Source organism: Rosa rugosa, chromosome 1 (assembly GCF_958449725.1).
Source record: "Rosa rugosa chromosome 1, drRosRugo1.1, whole genome shotgun sequence".
In the NCBI taxonomy this organism is placed as follows: Eukaryota; Viridiplantae; Streptophyta; class Magnoliopsida; order Rosales; family Rosaceae; genus Rosa; species Rosa rugosa.
Genome location: NC_084820.1, coordinates 54910668 through 54927983, shown reverse-complemented (window position 1 = coordinate 54927983; position 17316 = coordinate 54910668). Strand labels below are relative to the sequence as shown.

Here is a 17316-nt window from a genome sequence, read left to right as displayed (position 1 = left end):
ATTCTCATGTGGGGAATTAGACCGCTATTTCTGTCATTGATTCATAATCCAAACCTTATAGCATAGGAATTGAATTTGCTCACCATAAGCACTTAGGTGGTGATACCACCACTCTATAGAGTGCTGCTACGTGTAATACACTATTTTTTTTTTTTTTTTTTTGAAAAGGGTTTGGAACCCAGCCTAGCTGGGAGGCTCAGCCCTACGTCCGGTTCCATTTATTAAATTAATAGTAGAGTTTTGCATCGGGGGGGACATAAAACCTGAACCCCGAGCTACATAAGAATTATGACTAATATCCTCGTAGAGTACATCCTGAATAATAGCAGGAGTCTCCTCTAACCATACATCATCAATCACCCCTACACTAGCAAGGTGCGCCAAACGATCTGCAACACCATTTGCTTCTCTATAGATGTGTCGCAAATGGACGGACTGAAAAGCAGTCAAGTACTCTTTACAATCCTCCAAAACCCGACCCACCTCAGACAGATCCTTCTCCTCTCTTCTTAGGGCAGCAACCAACAGGATAGAGTCACTCTCAATATCAACATCCGTCCAACCTTGGTGAATACCAAGCAATAGTCCCGCTCTACACGCTTCTAACTCCATATTCAACGCGGAGTGAGCATGTACAAACGGTCTAGCTAATGCGGCAACTCCCACACCTGCATCATTTCTAACAACCACGTGTAATACACTATAACCATGATTAATTATGATGAATTTAATAAGGGTGGTGCTATTCACACACAATTTTTCTCTATTCACACACCTTATTTATTTTTCTATTACTTTAATTTAATTTTCTTTTAAAAATTATCCTAATTACCCTTCCTTATAATTATGTTTCTTTTTATTTTATTTTTTATTTGGCAAGTCAATCATCTTCAAATCCTAAACCCTTATTTTCCCGCAACTCTTTTTCATTCCCTCTTTTCTTTTTCATCAAAAACTCTCTAGTATAGTCATTCTATCTATCTAATATGATGCTTTGAAGTTTAATCATGGTAGAATAAGAAACTTTAGATCCATATTTTGAGAAAATTTTACATGAAAAAAAAAATGAGTTCAGTGATCATTCGAGCCCTTTTAAATCTATTATTCCTGGTAAGATTCTAACTGAAATTATTTGGTGTATTTGAATCCATTGAGCAATTATAGATCTTTACAATAACCTAATAATGATGGCCTTATGATTATAAACATGATTTGTTCTACTATATTATGCTAGTAGAACATAATTTTGTCCCTACACGAAGATTGCAACTCATTGCATTCAATATTATGTAGAGCATCTCCAAATTTTGTGCACATCATCAGCTACAGTGTGGAAGCATGTGGCTGAAGTGGATAGAACGTCGATTCTATTTTTTTTGTTTTGTTTCGGGATGATGCACCTGGATTAAGAATCATAAACCAACAAGCATTGAGTTTGGTACTTTGCAAAGTATAAGGACAAACTTTACAATTTGGATTCAGTTGGATGAAGGTGATTACCTGAGAAGCATATTCTTTCTCTAATAATACATGTCATTCCACTTAATAAACGTATTATTTTTTCTTCATTTATAGGTAAAAAAAATTGATTTATTGTATAATTATGTTTGATTCATGATTGAATTGCCAAATAGAAAAAACAAAATTGAAAAAGAAACAGATTTACAAGAGAGGGTAGTTAGGGTAATTTACAAAAAAAGATTGAATTAAAGTAATAGAAAATTAGAAAGAGGTGTGTAAATAGATAAAAAAGGTGTGTGAATAGCACCATCCTTTAATAATCAAGAAAGAGAAAAGTAATTTAATAACTATTAATCTGGTGCTATTCACACACCCTTTTTATCCAGCTTCTTTGTATGAGAACCATAAACAAGTCAAAGCCACATTCTTCATTTTCTCCAAGAACTGTCATTGAGCATAAAAATAAGTGAATTTATATCTGACATAAATATATTTTTGGATTAAATACTTGTTACTCCTCAAACTTTTCCCTGAAAAATAGTTTAGTCCCTCGCCTTTCAAATTAAACTGGATAGTCCTTATTCTTTCTAATTCTCACACAACAGGTATAAAATGACTATTCTACCCCCAAGATCCTTTTTATATTTTTTTCTCTCTCTTTTTCTAATTTTTCTCTCTTTTTTTATTTCTCTTTTTTTTTTTTTTTTTTTTTTCTGGTTCTCTCTCTCTCTCTCCAAGACTATTCTACCACCAAATGCAAGCGCCTCTTTTCACCTTCTTTCTTCGTTCTTCTCTGCTCTTTTTTTTCCCCCTTCTTACTCTACTCCATATTCCAATTTAATTAATCTGGAGCCAATCCTCCCCACAAAATTCCTCCACCTCTCCAAATTGACACTCCCAAATCCAAGAGTAACCCCATACCAAAACACAGTAACACACCTTGGCCACCTCTTCTCCGCCAAGGCCTTCTGTGCATGCCTGAGATTGTCAAAATGGACGGTCACGATCCCGTCGCAGGACCTCTCCGTCTGAACCCACCTCACCTGGCCGAACGCCTCCTCGGACAGATCCGAGAACTCTTTGAAGTCGTGGACTGTCCTCGGATCCAGAGCTTGGTGCTCGGTGGCTCTGCATGTACTCCTTTCGCACCGGAGAAGATGAAGGGTGAGGAGCAGTGGCGTTGGAGCTTGTGGTGTGCGTGTGGGGACCGGGATCGAAGTATGGTCGTGATTGGCTTGGGTTTCGGTCTGGATTCGACTGGTGATGGTGGTGCTGTGAGATGGCGGCCGGAAGTGGTTGTCTTCGATGATGGCAGAGGAAGAGAAGAAGAAGAGAGGTTGAGGGAGAGAGAGAGAGACCGAGGTCTGGTCCTCTGCTGTGCTCGGAAACTTGAACTTGCGGCGGCTATCTTACTCGGAGATTTGGATTGCTTGGAAGAGCCTTGCAGCGGCGGCGGAGGAGGACGAAGAGACTTGAAGGCTGGGTTCGAATGTTCGACTAAGGGATTGAATTTGAAATCTGGAAGGGGATTGAATCATTTGTATGTGATTGAAGGCTGGGTATGAGTGTTCGACTAAGGGATTGATTCGATTGAATTTGAAATCTGGAAATCTAGGGTTCTATTATTCGAAGCTAGAGTATAGAGGATCGGGGACAATTGAGAAAATTAGCAAAAGTGAAAAACGATACCGTATATGAGGATTTTCCGATCTTGAATCCTGGAGTGGAGCTCGGTCCTGGTTGGAAATGGGATCGGAGCTGGAATTGGGGAGAGAGAGAGAGAGAGCAGAGAGCAGAGAGACAAGCAAAAAAAAATTAAATTAAAAAATGATTAAAAATAAAAAGATAAAAAAGAGAAAAAGAAAACAGAGAAATAATAAAAAAGAGGAAGTGAGGGGTATTATAGTCATTTTATACCTGTTTTGGACCTGTTGTGTAAGAATTAGAGAGAATAAGGACTATCCAGTTTAATTTGAAAGGCGAGGGACTAAACTGTTTTTCAGGGAAAAGTTTGAGGAGTAACAAGTATTTAATCCTATATTTTTTTATATTACGTAATAATTAATTATTCATGAGTCAAACTCAAAACCTAACTTACAAACGAAAGATTTATATCACTAAAACCAAATGATCATGAGCCAACATGAAAAAAGCTAATACAATTCATTACCTCACCCATGTTTTCTATCATTTCTTAGTAATTCATCTTTATAGGGTTGATGAAAAAGATGAAAAAGATTTTTTTTTTAATAAAAATCTAAATTTGAGGTAAATCAAATGTTATGATTCCCGGGATCGTAACCGGAAAATGACATCGTAAAAGAAGGAAACTAAAGAAAGCTAAAGGAAATAAGTAATGAAAACTTCAATATTAATTCTTCGATGATAGTCTTGCAGTACATCTGACTAGCTATATAAGATGGTCATAAAGTCTAATAAGCCCACACTATAATAATGACCCATAAATTAAACATGTAAAGAGTCTGGCCCATAAGACAAATGGATCCTAACATCAAACTTAATACTTTAAGTAACCAATCCATTACAAGAAAGGAACCTATTGGCAACATCTTAGCCATATCTAATCTCAAATTTAATTTTTTTTCTTGCCAAAAAGAGAAGATTTCAAACTTATTATTCTCTACCGTTTACAAAATCCCAACGGTCGTATAAATTTCCCTCTTTTAGGCGTGAGTCGTGAGATTTTCCCCCACATAAATCTTTGTTTCCCCTCACAAAGTTTCCACCTTCTCCCCTCCATTACGAATTGACCAAGAAACAAACCGTCAATGGCTTCTGTCACCCAGCAATCCAAACATCATCAATATCTTGAAAAGGGTGAAGATTTCTCCGAAAGCGGAGGGTCCGACCCGGGATACGATTCCGATGATTCGGTTGAGGACCCGAGTTACAGCACTCTTGAAGAAACCCATGCCCACTTCTCAAACCTCTCCATCAACAGTAAATCCAAGGCCCGGTGAGTGGAGTTGAACATCTTCTTTTTCTTTTTCTTTTTTTGTTAATGGGTTCGTTAATTTATGACTCTGAGGATAATAATCTTTGATTTAAGAGTTGGAATTGAATTGGGTATTGCTGCATTTGTAGTATGGTGGAGGTTCTTGATCTTGAATCAGACCTTGATGGGGAGGAGGTGGTTGTGCCGGAGCTTAATCAGAATGATGCTAAAAGCTATGAACATGTCCAAAAGATGATTCAAGGTACGTGACCCCAAAAATGTTTACTTTTTAAATCAATGCATGCTAAGTTTTCTACTTAAGTTCAAATTACCATTTTGAGCAAATCCACTAAGAGCAGACAAGCTGCCATTGTGTATGCATATATATGTGTTTATCCTTTATATCCCATTAATAACAGCAAAATGATGGAAAAAATGGTCATGTTCAGTTTTTATGATGTACTGATGAAATTTCTGTCTGTCATTGTTTGGTGGCAGACGAACAGATTGGTAAACTGAAAGTGGAGCAATGTAAGCTCTACTTGAGGAAAAATGGGTTGAGACTGACTGGCAATAAGGACACTCTCATTCAGCGGATTAAGGAGCATCTAGAGTACGTAACTTCATTCACTTTACTATCCTTTTGGAGATATGATATTGTTCCCCTCAAATTTTTTATCGAGTTTGTTTATGTTGTTCAGGATTTTGAATGGTGGAGGTGAGAAGAAGTACCCTGCATCTAGCTTTGTTTTGAATTGCAAAGGTATGCTTGCTAATTGCACATTATCATATTGGCCGAATTGCTAAGTTCCGAAAACAAATGATTGTTTTCCCTACCTCATAAACCCCTCTTTATAGAAGCATTTTATGCCACAAGTTTTCTTCACCAAGATTGTGTTGTTCTTAATTGCTTTTTATTCCTTTTATATGTGGCCTTATGCAGGTGATGCATGCACCGGCGATGTTGTCATGTTTGAACAAAATGTTTATGAAATGTAAGGCCTTATTTTTTGGCGTATTCTTTGTTTCTTTTGTTAGTTGAAGATATGACTAAGTGGAAATTGTTAGGTATATGATTAAGAATAGTCCTTCATCTAAGTTTGATGTACACAACCATGTATTCTGTGCATGATATCTTGTGGCATTCAATGTATTTGTTTAAACAATCCGAAAAATGGTCACTTTGTGATTCTCCCTGAGATGAGAAGTTACTATGAATCTGATGATCACCAGCTCTGCACAGGATATTGATATTTCCATTCATAATGTTTATTGTTGCAGGTTTGACATAGCATCCAGGAGTGGAAGAGGCCCTCCATGTGGCACAAGGATTGTCGCAGGCCGGATTGTGAAAGAAAGCTATGGTGCTGCCAAACAGCAGCACACATTTACAGTAAGTCAAAGAATCTAATGGTTTTATTCAAAGAAAAAAAAAAAGGAAGAAGACTGCACATGCATTCCCAATTATTTTAGATCGAATTAAAGAACAGACATTATTAGTGGGAGTACATTAAAGTTTTCATTCTTCATTGCTATTCTGATCAGATTGAAGTATTCTGGAGCAAGGGGGTGAAACCACTCCCTCCACTTCATCCCCTCCTAATCAAGGGTCGGAATCTTTACCGGTTGAAAACCGGAAGACAGGTCTGCTCAAGTAATTTCCATTCCGGTTGAAAACCATTATCAGGTCGGCTTAAATATTGTTTTCCACTTTAGAGGTGGGAAGATGAAGGGGAGAGGCAGAAAGCTTTGATGGAAAAGCACTCAAGGGGATCTCTTGCTAGGTCTGACAGAGAAGCACAGGTACAAGAGAAGGAAATGAGAAAAACTCTGAAGACAAATAGGTATTGGATAAGATTGCAAGTTACACTAGTTTTTTACATCTATCAGATCTGTTAATTTTCCTAGTATCCTTCTGTTATCCTTGTCGTCATTACAAGCTTAAGTTCTCTGTTCAGGATTTCAAGAAAGGAGCAAAAAAACAATCAGTCTCAGTTGAACTCAGCCTCTACTTTTAAATCATCAGTTCAACCTCATCAATCTTGTCCACTTGTTTATCCCGCAATGCTTCATCAATCATTTGGTCCAGGAAATACAAAAATGGGACCTCAGCAGCTGCGATTGTCTACTGACTCCACTAAAGCAGCAGCTCAAACTCACCATTCACAGAAACCAGCAACTCAACCTCAAGATGCACAGTCAGGCTTATTGATTGTCGATTGTGGAAAAGTGACAACTCAACCTCAAATGAAAAATAATACAGTTATGCAAGATAGGCACTTCAATCAAGCTTCTCAGCACCTGAAGCTTAGCAATTATGACACAGTTATGGAATTGCATAGTTATAGTGAGTTTATGGGGTTACCACCACCACCAAAGAAGACTTATCAAAAACAGTCATTGACAAGCGTGAAACACTCTCTTCCGACTAGTCCACGACGACAAAAGCAGATATGCCGTCATTATGCTCAGGGCAGATGTTATTATGGAGACAACTGCAAATTTTCCCATGAATTGAGAGAGTTACAGTGAAAGGAGGGAAGAGAGGTGGCCTTGTAACGATGGAGAGAGCTCCCAATTTTTTCATGAAGTGAGGGAGAATTACAATGAAAGGAGGTTCTATAACCCAACTTTGTAATGCCCAAGTTAGGGGTCCAGAGACAAACATGGTGATTGAACATTGGTTCAATTTTGATGTTGTTTTGTTACTTTGTGACTTGTGAACAACTTTTGAATCAAGTCGATGGTGATCATTCTTTTTCTCTGATTTTTTCTTCTTGAATTCTTCTTTCTTAACTATTTTCTAATGACTATTGTTCAGCTCTTCAGCTGGAATCCTCCTGCATATATAGTCTTACATATATGAGACATGATGTCATTTTGCGTTGTCATCACTATGAAATCATGATACTGTACCTTTCCCCATTGATAATGGTACAGTCTCAGTATGAGTCCAAGTAAACGGAGGTTCCTCTTCAAAGGGTTTTTATCATGGATGAGGTATAGATTTTTTTGAACCGGACAAAATAGTATACCTATACTTTCAAAGTGTCAATTAAGTATGTGAACTCGAAAAAACAAATCAATTAGGTACTTCCGTTATATTTCTGTCAACTCTTCGTTAAACGTGTCATGAATTTGCGCTTCAAAGAGGGGGAAAAATGACTTTTTTTTTTCCTTTGATTTTTATTTATTAATTCATAATTATTTTTATTTATTTCTGTCAACGCCTCTAGCTATGTTGGTGGCGCCACCAACACTAAGAGTCATCCAGATGACACTTTCAAAGCACCTCAATTAATGAAGTCTGAGCACAGAGATGTATGTTCCCGATGTGGATTATCCGGTCATTAGGCACATATTTGTAGAGCTCGTGAAGATATTGTCACCGCCTACAAAGCATATTATGAAGCAAAAGAAGCTCAATATGTGGAACAAGAAGATCAAGAAGGTGATCTAGAGTGAAGGGTTGAAGACTTCAAATCTGGCTGGGATCAATAGATCGTCAATTTTGTTTAAGTCTTTATTTTTCTAAGAGATGTAATAGGCAATTACCATATATTTTGTAAATGCCATTGGTTAAGTTTTTCTTCAACTTGACTCATCCAAAGTAAGTATGATGTCTAGGAAGGCAATAAGTGGTACTTAAGCGAGCTTTACTCCACCGACATCTCTCTACTCACCTGGTCATATTTATTTTGGAGTTATCAAAAGAAGTTAAACGATTACCTTTGTTTTGCATTAGCTAGTTTCGGATAAGATTTTCTTTTGGTCAAAGAAACAATGGACTTCGTTGGCTTATGAATAAAATTTCGAGTTATTTATGACTCCATCTTGATTCTGAGCATATTACTTTGTGACTACGATGGCTGGGCCATCAGGATTAGTTCAAGGTCGTGGAATAGCCCAAATTCCGCTTGCCAAATGGCACCTTGATTACTGTCACAAAAACTCTCTACGCTTCTAGGGCAAATCGCACCCTATTGAACTATTCGAGCCAACGGATTCCATGCAGAAATGCATGTAGAGAACGGAAAAGAGTTCCTTTGCACTTTCTCTAATGATTACGAATAAAGACGCATCTTATAGAAACTTATGTGTCTCTCTAGTGGACTCTATGTCACCACTATTCGAGCTATTAAATCCAATAAAGTTATGAGAGAAGATCTCTTGGATTTAGACATATATTGGCTTTGCCATGATAGGATAGGTCATTTTAGTCATGATATGATGATCCGTCTACTAAAGACTTCACACGGACATCCATTCTTTCGAGCGAAACGAAGCATGAATCAAAAGTTAATTCCTGGACTAAGTGCGACTGTCGCCGCTGCCTCTGGCTCCACTGCCGTCTAACACCAGCCTAGGGCTGGCACAGTCCCTATCCATGATGTCATGGATGGCATCCATCATGGTGATGGCGCCCTAGGTGATGCTGCAATCACCAACTTTGCTTCAAATAGTGTTTCAGACGCTCATGCCCAACCCAAATCCTCATTGGTTGCTTCTAAGGCCTCTCGCTCATTTTACAAAGCCCGTTCCTTAGGGAAATTAGGACTAAGACCATCCTATGCAAAGGATGTGAGAATACTCACTCTGTTCTTACATAGAATCCGTGGGGATTCTATATATGGACTGATTCAACCAACTTGCAGACGTTTAAATATTTCATGATGTTGATTGACACGCAAACACACTGGTCACGTGGTGTGCCATTATCCACCAGTCAATGCTTCTTATACTACTCTCCTAGCACATATCATATGACAACGGGCTCACTCCCCGGATCATTCTATTCAGTCAATTGGACTTGACAATGCTAGAGAGTTTACATCGAAGACTTTTGATGGTTATTGCAATGGGACTGATGTTGGACATCATATTCCCATGAACACACCCAAATGGTCTTGCGGAAACGACTATGATGGTAGCCCGGAAATTGGTAATGCGCACCAATCTCCTTATATCTGCTTGGGGTTATGCAATATCGCATGCAGCTATGCTAATTCATCTACGGCCCACCGCCACTCAATCTACCTCTGCGTTACAGCTAGTGACTGGGTACCAGTATCTCGTACTTACGCATATTTGAGTGTGTCATATTTGTGCCTCTTGCGCCACCACAGCGCACTATGATGGGACTTTACAGACGAATGGACAACTAAGTTGAATTTGAGACTCCAACAATCGTCCGCCACTTAATACCCTTGCTAGGCGATCTCCTTACCGCTAGATTTGCGGATTGTTGCTTTGATGAGATAGTCTTCTCGTCGTTATGGGGAGATAAGAACACGGATGTTCAACAGGAACGGCAGGAATTGTCGTGGTCTGTCCCCACTATGTCTCATCTCGATGCTTGTTAAAGTGACGAGATCACACATATCTGCTGCAAACATACCTGCAAGAATGGACGTCCCTACGAGAGGACGTAGCGCCACCCTACACGGAGGTAGGCATGGCACCAACGCCATAGAGAGTGGCACTCTGGCGTTATGGCCCCAGCTAAGATACATGGGAGGCCCACGGGTTCGAATGATACTTTGGCACAACTCAATCTTTTGATCATCGACACTCAAAATCCATCTCATGAGAATGTTCCAGATTATGGTTATTATTGGGGGACGCCTCGATCAACGACAGAACCTATTCTTAAGAATATAGAGCGCTCTGAAAATTACACTAGTCTACATGAGACGTGAGATAGAAACTCCATCATGATTGATGATGTATTCATGCATTTCATTGCGCATGAGTTTGTTGAGTCCGATGATAACGAACCACGCTCCGTTGAAGAATGAATGCCAACGTAGAGAAATTTGGCCTAAATAGAAAGATGTGATCCAAGTTAAGTTGGATTCTCTAACGAAGAGGAAGGTTTATAGAGTCAGTGATGCCAACACCTCCTAACATAAAACCTATTGACTAATGGATCTTTGTTAGAAAGCGTGATGAGAAAAAGATATGGTAATCTCGCCTTATAGCGCAAGGTTTCTCACAAAACGCCCTAGAATCGACAATGAGACATATTCTCTCTTAATGGATGTCATTGCACTCCACTACTCTGTCAATTTGGTAGTTTCCGAATAATTGAACATACAGCTTATGAATGTGGTCACTACGTATCTCTATGGGGATCTAGATACAGAATATCCATGAAGGCTAATGGTGAACTTCATTTACCCAAGTCAAGTGGCTCTAAACCACGGAGCGCGTTTGCAATGAGGTTGAAACGCTCACTAAAGTGACTACTTGATTGGGAAGGGATATGTGAACGCCCTCGCGTCTCTAAGATAAGTTCTGGATTCTATCGCAGTTCATGTTGGACATGATCTTCATTGGAAGCCCTTAAGGAGTTAAAGGGAACCCACTGAACACTTGAAATCTGAGTTTCAGATGAAGGATCTTGGGAGAACACGATTATGTCTCGGTTTGGAACTTGAGCATCGTGTTGATGGATGCTTAGGCATTTTGACAAGGTCAAGCCTTCAAGCACACCTATGATCGTCCGTAGTTTTGATCCTAAAAAGGATCCTATTCGTCCGAAGGATGATGACGAAGATGAGCTAGAGGCAGAAGTGCCCTACTTGAGTACAATAGGCAAATTATTGTACTTAACTCAATGCACAAGACCGGACATCTCATTTGCAGTGAACTTGTTAGCTAGGTATAGCTCTGCGCCAACGCGACGCCATTGGATCGGTGTAAGAGATATCTTTCGATACTTGAGATGTACGATTGATCTGGGCTTGTTAGACCCTACAGAGAGATGATGGATTCAGACCCATCACACACCAGGAACGCCGCCAACACTGGCCTGCATTATCTATCCTCATCCCAAACGACATTAGTGTTTTGGAAGGTTTTGTTGATGCTGGGTATCTCTCTGACCCACACAACGGTCGTTCCCAAACTAGTTAAGTGTTCACCATGGGTAAGACTGTGATATCTTAAAGGTCTACAAAACAGACCCTAGTCGCTATATCTTCGAATCATGCAGAGATTATTGCTCTTGACGAAGCGGTTCGTGAATGTATATGGATTGGATCCATAATTACACATGTTTGAAACAATAGTGGTTTGAAGTCTACCATAGATGAGCCTACGAACATTTATGAGGATAATGCTGCTTGCATTGAACAAATGAAGCAAGGCTACATCAAAAGTGACGACACCAAGCATAATCAGCAATAACAAGACTCCTCAAGATCAAAGTGAACTAGGTTTGATTTGAGGACAATGTGGCAGACTTGTTCACTAAGTCATTGCCTGAATCCACTTTCGAGAAACATGTTGGTAGCATCGTTTGCAGAAGTTATCCAAACTCCCATGACCGTAGTCATCAGGGAGATGCATACATCAGGGGGAGATGTCTAAATGTTTGGTCTCGAAACGTGAAGGGTGTGTTGTGCTCTTTTTCTCCTTCGACCGAGGTTATTTTTGTCCCACAGGGTTTTTGTTACTCAGCAAGGTTTTTAATGAGACAACGACAGAAGCACCACGTTTGGGCGACACAAGGGGGAGTGTTCAAGTAAATCCAGAACATGTGTCTGGCTCAAACTCGAGGTTACTTGCTCAAGTTATAATAGGGTTACGTTAGGGATAATCTCGGAGAATCTTAGTAGATATCCAATCATTGTACTATTATGTTCCCATGTACAACTCTGATTCTATGCTTGTAATCCTCTATATAAATAGGCCCCTATTATCAATGAAAACATAGCAAATTCTCTCCTAAATATCGATTCCCTAAAACAATTTTCTTTTTGTAGATGATGATGCATGGTAGATTCAGACCAAAAAAAAAAAAAGATGATGACTGCAGATTGGAAGAAGAAGAAGATGATGATGGAGGAAGAAGTAGATCAACTTGACGTTTTCCATGCATAATTACTTCTTGGAGTGTTTGAGCTGCTCTTTTCGCTGATTATCAACTTGGCAGTCGGGTCGAACCAAAATGATCCATCTTAATAAAGTGGGTTAGTTTGTTATTGCCCCATTTGAGGGTACAAGAGTGAATTCAAGCAAGAAGCTAGAAACGTCATAGAAGACTCATAGAGGTCCATTCACTCTCACATAAGCTTTAACCCACTTACTGAAATTTAAAAAATAGCTACCTCCTTCCCTTTCAAGTTGGAGTGTTTCCCCACAAACTGCTTCTTCTTTGGAGACTTGTTCTTCTCTTTACCCTCACCATTCTTCAAATTATTCTACTTGTCACCAAAGGACGACTTATTCCCACTACTAATAGGTCTTCCTCTTTTCCGCTTCACATTCCCAGGCTGGGTCACCTCCTGTGCCTGATCCAGACCAAGATTTTCAGAGTCAAGTATGAGATTTCTCTTGCCCACAGCCAGACTCAATTTCAGCTTCTTGGGAGAAATAATCAGGCTGTCTTCTCGCTCCCGACGCTTACTAGTTATGCACTCTGGAGTTCCTGCTGTCTCTTGAAGCTCACGCACCACAACCTGCCGCTTTTTCCTCGGGAATAAGGCATTCAAGCATGGCTCTCCACTCGAACCAGGATCTAGGGTACGAAATACCAAAGGAAGGCACGGGTTTGGAACCCTAGCACTCACACCAGCATTGAACCTGCTGCTACCAGAACTCCTTGCACCGGCGCGCCCCTAACATTCACCTCCGGCGCCGCCGTCTGGGCCCCCAGAACAGTATGTTTAGCTCCATCTTCCTCCTCCTCCAGCGCTGGCTTGGAGCACGGCAATCCCACATGTGTGATAAGTCCACGAGTTGAGCATCTCCCAAATAGCTTGTCATATCGGAATTGGCATCGAAACTCAACCTCATCCTCCACCAAGTACCACCGCTTGAAAGGCAATGGTTTGTTCAATGGGATTTCAACCCTAATCCAGAGTTTCCCTACTTTCTTCGCATTCTTATCAATTTCCTAGAAATCCCCCAGCGTATAACTGATCCTAGTCATGACACGTTCAGACCGGAACGCCGGTGGGTTTCCCGGCAAAGTTATCCAATACGATGCCATGGTCAAAGGCACTTTCTCCACTGGCATTATGCCATCATACCATGCTAGCGCCACCGGCGCGTGATTGTATCCCCATGGCGCCCCCCGCCAGATCCGAACATGATCAGACGGGTCCAACAGCGTGAAGAGCACCCTCTGCCCTTCTGCTTCCTCCACCTGCAACGACCCATTAACCCTCCAAGCGTTGCGAAACATCCCCAAAAAGGACTTGACCTTGAAATCCCGAGCAGTGAGAAGCTTGCCCACCAAGAATACGTTTGCTTGACGCAAACCCTTGCCCTGCGTTGGTCGCAAATCAATCTGTCTCTTGCCTTCAGCAAGAGCAAGAGAGGAGGCTAGTCTAGCAGCCATTGCATCAACAGGAGACATCTTGTTGACAGGGAGAAGCACAAAAACCGAAAACCCTTACCCTAGGTTTGATAGGCACACAATATCTTGATTTCCTGCTGAAAGTATTGATCATTTTGAGTCAGGTTTAAGAAAACTCAGATCCTATTCATGATAAAAGCCAGAGTAAGACACAAACTTGGCTTATCTCAGTCCCCACAAAATATAGTACTTAATATCAACACTGATCACTCCCCACAATACACTCAAAAAAAAAAAAAGGTATAATTGTATGTTTTCTATCTGAAATTCAACATTTGATCAAGAAATATCAGATTGTGAAAGGTACAGTGGCTTTTCAGCTCAGGAGAACAAAAGAATATTGGGTTTTCTAAATCTTCTGTCATAGGTATCTTGCAGCTTGTTTTTGGTTTTATATGAGCTTATTTGGTAACCATATGATCATGAACGCTCTAATATTACACTTTCTTATAGTCATTATGCTTTCTTTTTAATGGTTTTGAAGAAGTTCTCAGCTGTTTTTGAGCTAGTCATGAAGTATAAAATTGAAGCTATTATTTCTGCACTATTTTCTTTAGAACAAAAGTGTAAACTAGAAGTCAGTTGTGGGAATGTTTATTCAACCTGATTGATATACTCTTTACCGATCTCCCTTTATTTCCCTGTGAAGTGGTCATTTTAAGATTGCAATGGAATGGGTCAGGTAAGATTTATCAAACTCGAGAGTTACCGAGTGAAATCTGTTCTCTTTCAGTAGTTTTTGACATAAATATGTGATATTGTCTAGGATAGATTGCCTGGAACTTGATGATTAGGTATGATTAATGTTTAGGTTTCAGGGATAAATGGCAACTGAACCTGTAAATGTCAATGAATTCCAAGAATTGGCTAAGCAAGTCCTTCCAAAAATGTACTATGATTTCTATACTGGGGGAGCTGAGGAACGGTTCACGCTAAAAGAGAATGTTGAAGCATTTCGCAGAATCATGTAATGTATAACTGTCTTGATGATTTATGTAATATGTAATTCTTTTTGCGAATCACTTGAATGATATATGTGTTTTTCTATTAGATTGAGGCCTAGAGTTCTGGCAGATGTTAGCAGGATCGATATGTCAACCACTGTATTGGGTTACAAAATCTCAGCGCCTATAACGATTGCTCCTACGGCATCAGTTAGCACACCCTGAAGGTCTAATTTGTCTCACAAGAGTTTCAGTTAAGATTGGTGAATTTCAGACATTAAGTTTTTACCTGCTCTTTCAGGAGATCGGTGGCTACTGCTAGAGCAGCAGCTGCATCCAACACTATACTATAATGGTATTTATATCAAATTTATTGAATTCACATGTAACTGGAGTTAGATGTTTGAATTGTGTCTACCTGCACTGTGGAGGAGGTTGCTTCGAGCTGAAATGCTGTTCGGTTCTTGCAATTATATGTACTTATTCACTCCTGAGCTCATTTCAGTTCGCTTGTCAATCATTTATTTATAGCAAATTTCTTCTTATGGTACAGGTTTACAAGAGACGAGATATATCGGTTCAGATAGTTCAAAAATGGGTATAAGGCTATTGTCCTAACTGTCGATGTTCCCAGACTTGGTAGAAGAGAGGCAGACATAAAGAACAAGTAAGTATCTTCCCATTTTGTTTTGTTCTTTTTGTCTAAATTTCAAATCATGTCAAATATTGTTCTGGAAATCCTATATGATGCACCGAACGGTGACAAATGTTTTCGCAGAATGACAGCACCTCAGTTGAAAAACTTCGAAGACCTAATATCAACTGAACTAGACTCTGTGAGTTGTATAGTTAACTTTAAAATTTTCATGATGTTATATGCAAGAATCATTCTAGAGAGAAATGGTATTGCCTATTATTTCTTTCTAATACATGCATGTTTATTTATATGCATGCACACTTTGCAGGATGAAGGATCCAACTTGGAAGCTTTTGTCAGAGCGTCCTATGATGATTCTTTGTGCTGGGAGGTATAAGTCAGCATACTCTACTGATCATATGCTCTTATGCTTCTAGATTATAGGTCATAGACTCATCAGGCTTCTCTTTACCTTTCATACGACTCCACTACAAAGATGCATGATTCATACAGATTTTGTTTTGTTTCAACTTTTTGAAGTGCCTATGTTACCGGTTCTTATTCTTGAATTCCTGATTTGGAACAATATCTGCAGGACGTAATAGGATGGTTAAAATATATTACAAACTTGCCAATTCTAGCTAGGCAAGGGTATACTCACTCATGAAGATGGTAAGATTAACTAATTAAGGCTCCATCTCTTGGTATCTGTGACTGTATATCTTTACCTTCTGTAAATATCAACTCGTGAAGGAAAAGTATAGTAAACGTATAAAGGAAAAAGGTCTAGGAAACATTGACTTTCAATTCATTTCATGACTATAACTTGACGAGTCATAATAGTAAATTGGACAAATTAGCTCGACTAAGCCCTTCGAAAATTTAATGTTCTACCGTTTCAGCAAGAAAGGCTGTGGAAGTTGGTGTTGCCAGGATTGTTGTCTCTAATCATGGACCTGGACAACTAGATTACACTCCGCCCACTATTTCTGTCCTGGAAGAGGTGGGACTCTTTTCCCTAATCGATTTATATTGCTGATGCAACTTGTAAAACACAAATTTGTGCCAATTTGAAGTAAGAAGAAAACTTGCTTCTTCATGTTAGTTATTGGTGTATGCCTGTTTGCTATCATCTTTTCAGGTGGTTCAAGCTGTTGGAGGGAAAGTTCCTGTTCTTTTTTATGGAGGAATACGGCGAGGAACTGATGTCTTCAAGGCATTAGCCCTCGGTGCACAAGCCGTCCTTGTAAAGATCTCCATGCCACTACTGTTTGAATCATCTTGCTTATCAATCTTTTTATACATTTTTTCCTGCGAGAATTGTAATGTAAATGTGTTAGTGCAGGTTGGAAGGCCTGTTATTGTCACGCCCCGAATTTTGAATAATCAATTCAAATCCGAATCATGAATAATAACAATTACAATTAACGTCCTGAATTTTTTTTCTCACAAACAACCACACTTCACACCTCTCAATATTACAATAAATCAAATCCTCAAGTTAATTATTACAACACACTCTCACCAAATCAAATTCTAAGGCTCAATGAGCTTAACTCACCTCACTATTACAAATGCTGTAAAACTATAACAAATTCTCTAACCCGCACGATCACCGTCCTGATTCTCCTGACCTGTAGGATTACCCGCTACACAATTTGAATAGTGTACCGGGATTGCAACAACACAAACCCGGTAAGCTTTTGACAGCTCGTATGAGTAAATGAAAGGATTGCACGATTTAAAGTAACCAAATCGACTCAAGCATAAATTTAACTCAAGTATTTTCTTTGCATAATAATTGAAGTGTACAACGTCACTTCAAGCATCAATCAACTCACATCTCAACATGACTACTCAAAAACAAACAACTGTTTACTCAATATATACTCACAGGCTTATGATTTATTTATATAAATCATCCCATGCAGTATATTATACTTACAGGCTT

General features: G+C 39.4%; 1 protein-coding gene and 1 pseudogene across 1 annotated transcript; both read left to right on the top strand.

The window, feature by feature from the left end:
- Nucleotides 1–4085: 4085 nt before the first annotated feature.
- On the top strand, nt 4086–7223 carry LOC133741714 (zinc finger CCCH domain-containing protein 62-like). Its single transcript, XM_062169437.1, has 9 exons — nt 4086–4438; nt 4567–4679; nt 4916–5030; nt 5119–5180; nt 5361–5412; nt 5699–5810; nt 5963–6061; nt 6134–6261; nt 6376–7223. Exons 1-9 carry the CDS (start codon nt 4251–4253, stop codon nt 6947–6949), a joined length of 1443 nt encoding a protein of 480 aa, XP_062025421.1. The 5' UTR covers nt 4086–4250; the 3' UTR covers nt 6950–7223.
- Nucleotides 7224–13950: 6727 nt separating this feature from the next.
- LOC133725517 (peroxisomal (S)-2-hydroxyacid oxidase GLO4-like) lies at nt 13951–16821 on the top strand (annotated as a pseudogene).
- Nucleotides 16822–17316: the final 495 nt, after the last annotated feature.

What these genes read in the sequence shown, in the direction of transcription:
- LOC133741714 (XM_062169437.1), top strand. Translation starts at nt 4,251, where the DNA reads ATGGCTTCTGTCACCCAGCAATCCAAACATCATCAATATCTTGAAAAG. An exon ending in CTTTGTTTTGAATTGCAAAG is followed by an intron (nt 5,181 to 5,360) that starts GTATGCTTGCTA and finishes GGCCTTATGCAG; the next exon opens with GTGATGCATGCACCGGCGAT. An exon ending in AACAGCAGCACACATTTACA is followed by an intron (nt 5,811 to 5,962) that starts GTAAGTCAAAGA and finishes TATTCTGATCAG; the next exon opens with ATTGAAGTATTCTGGAGCAA.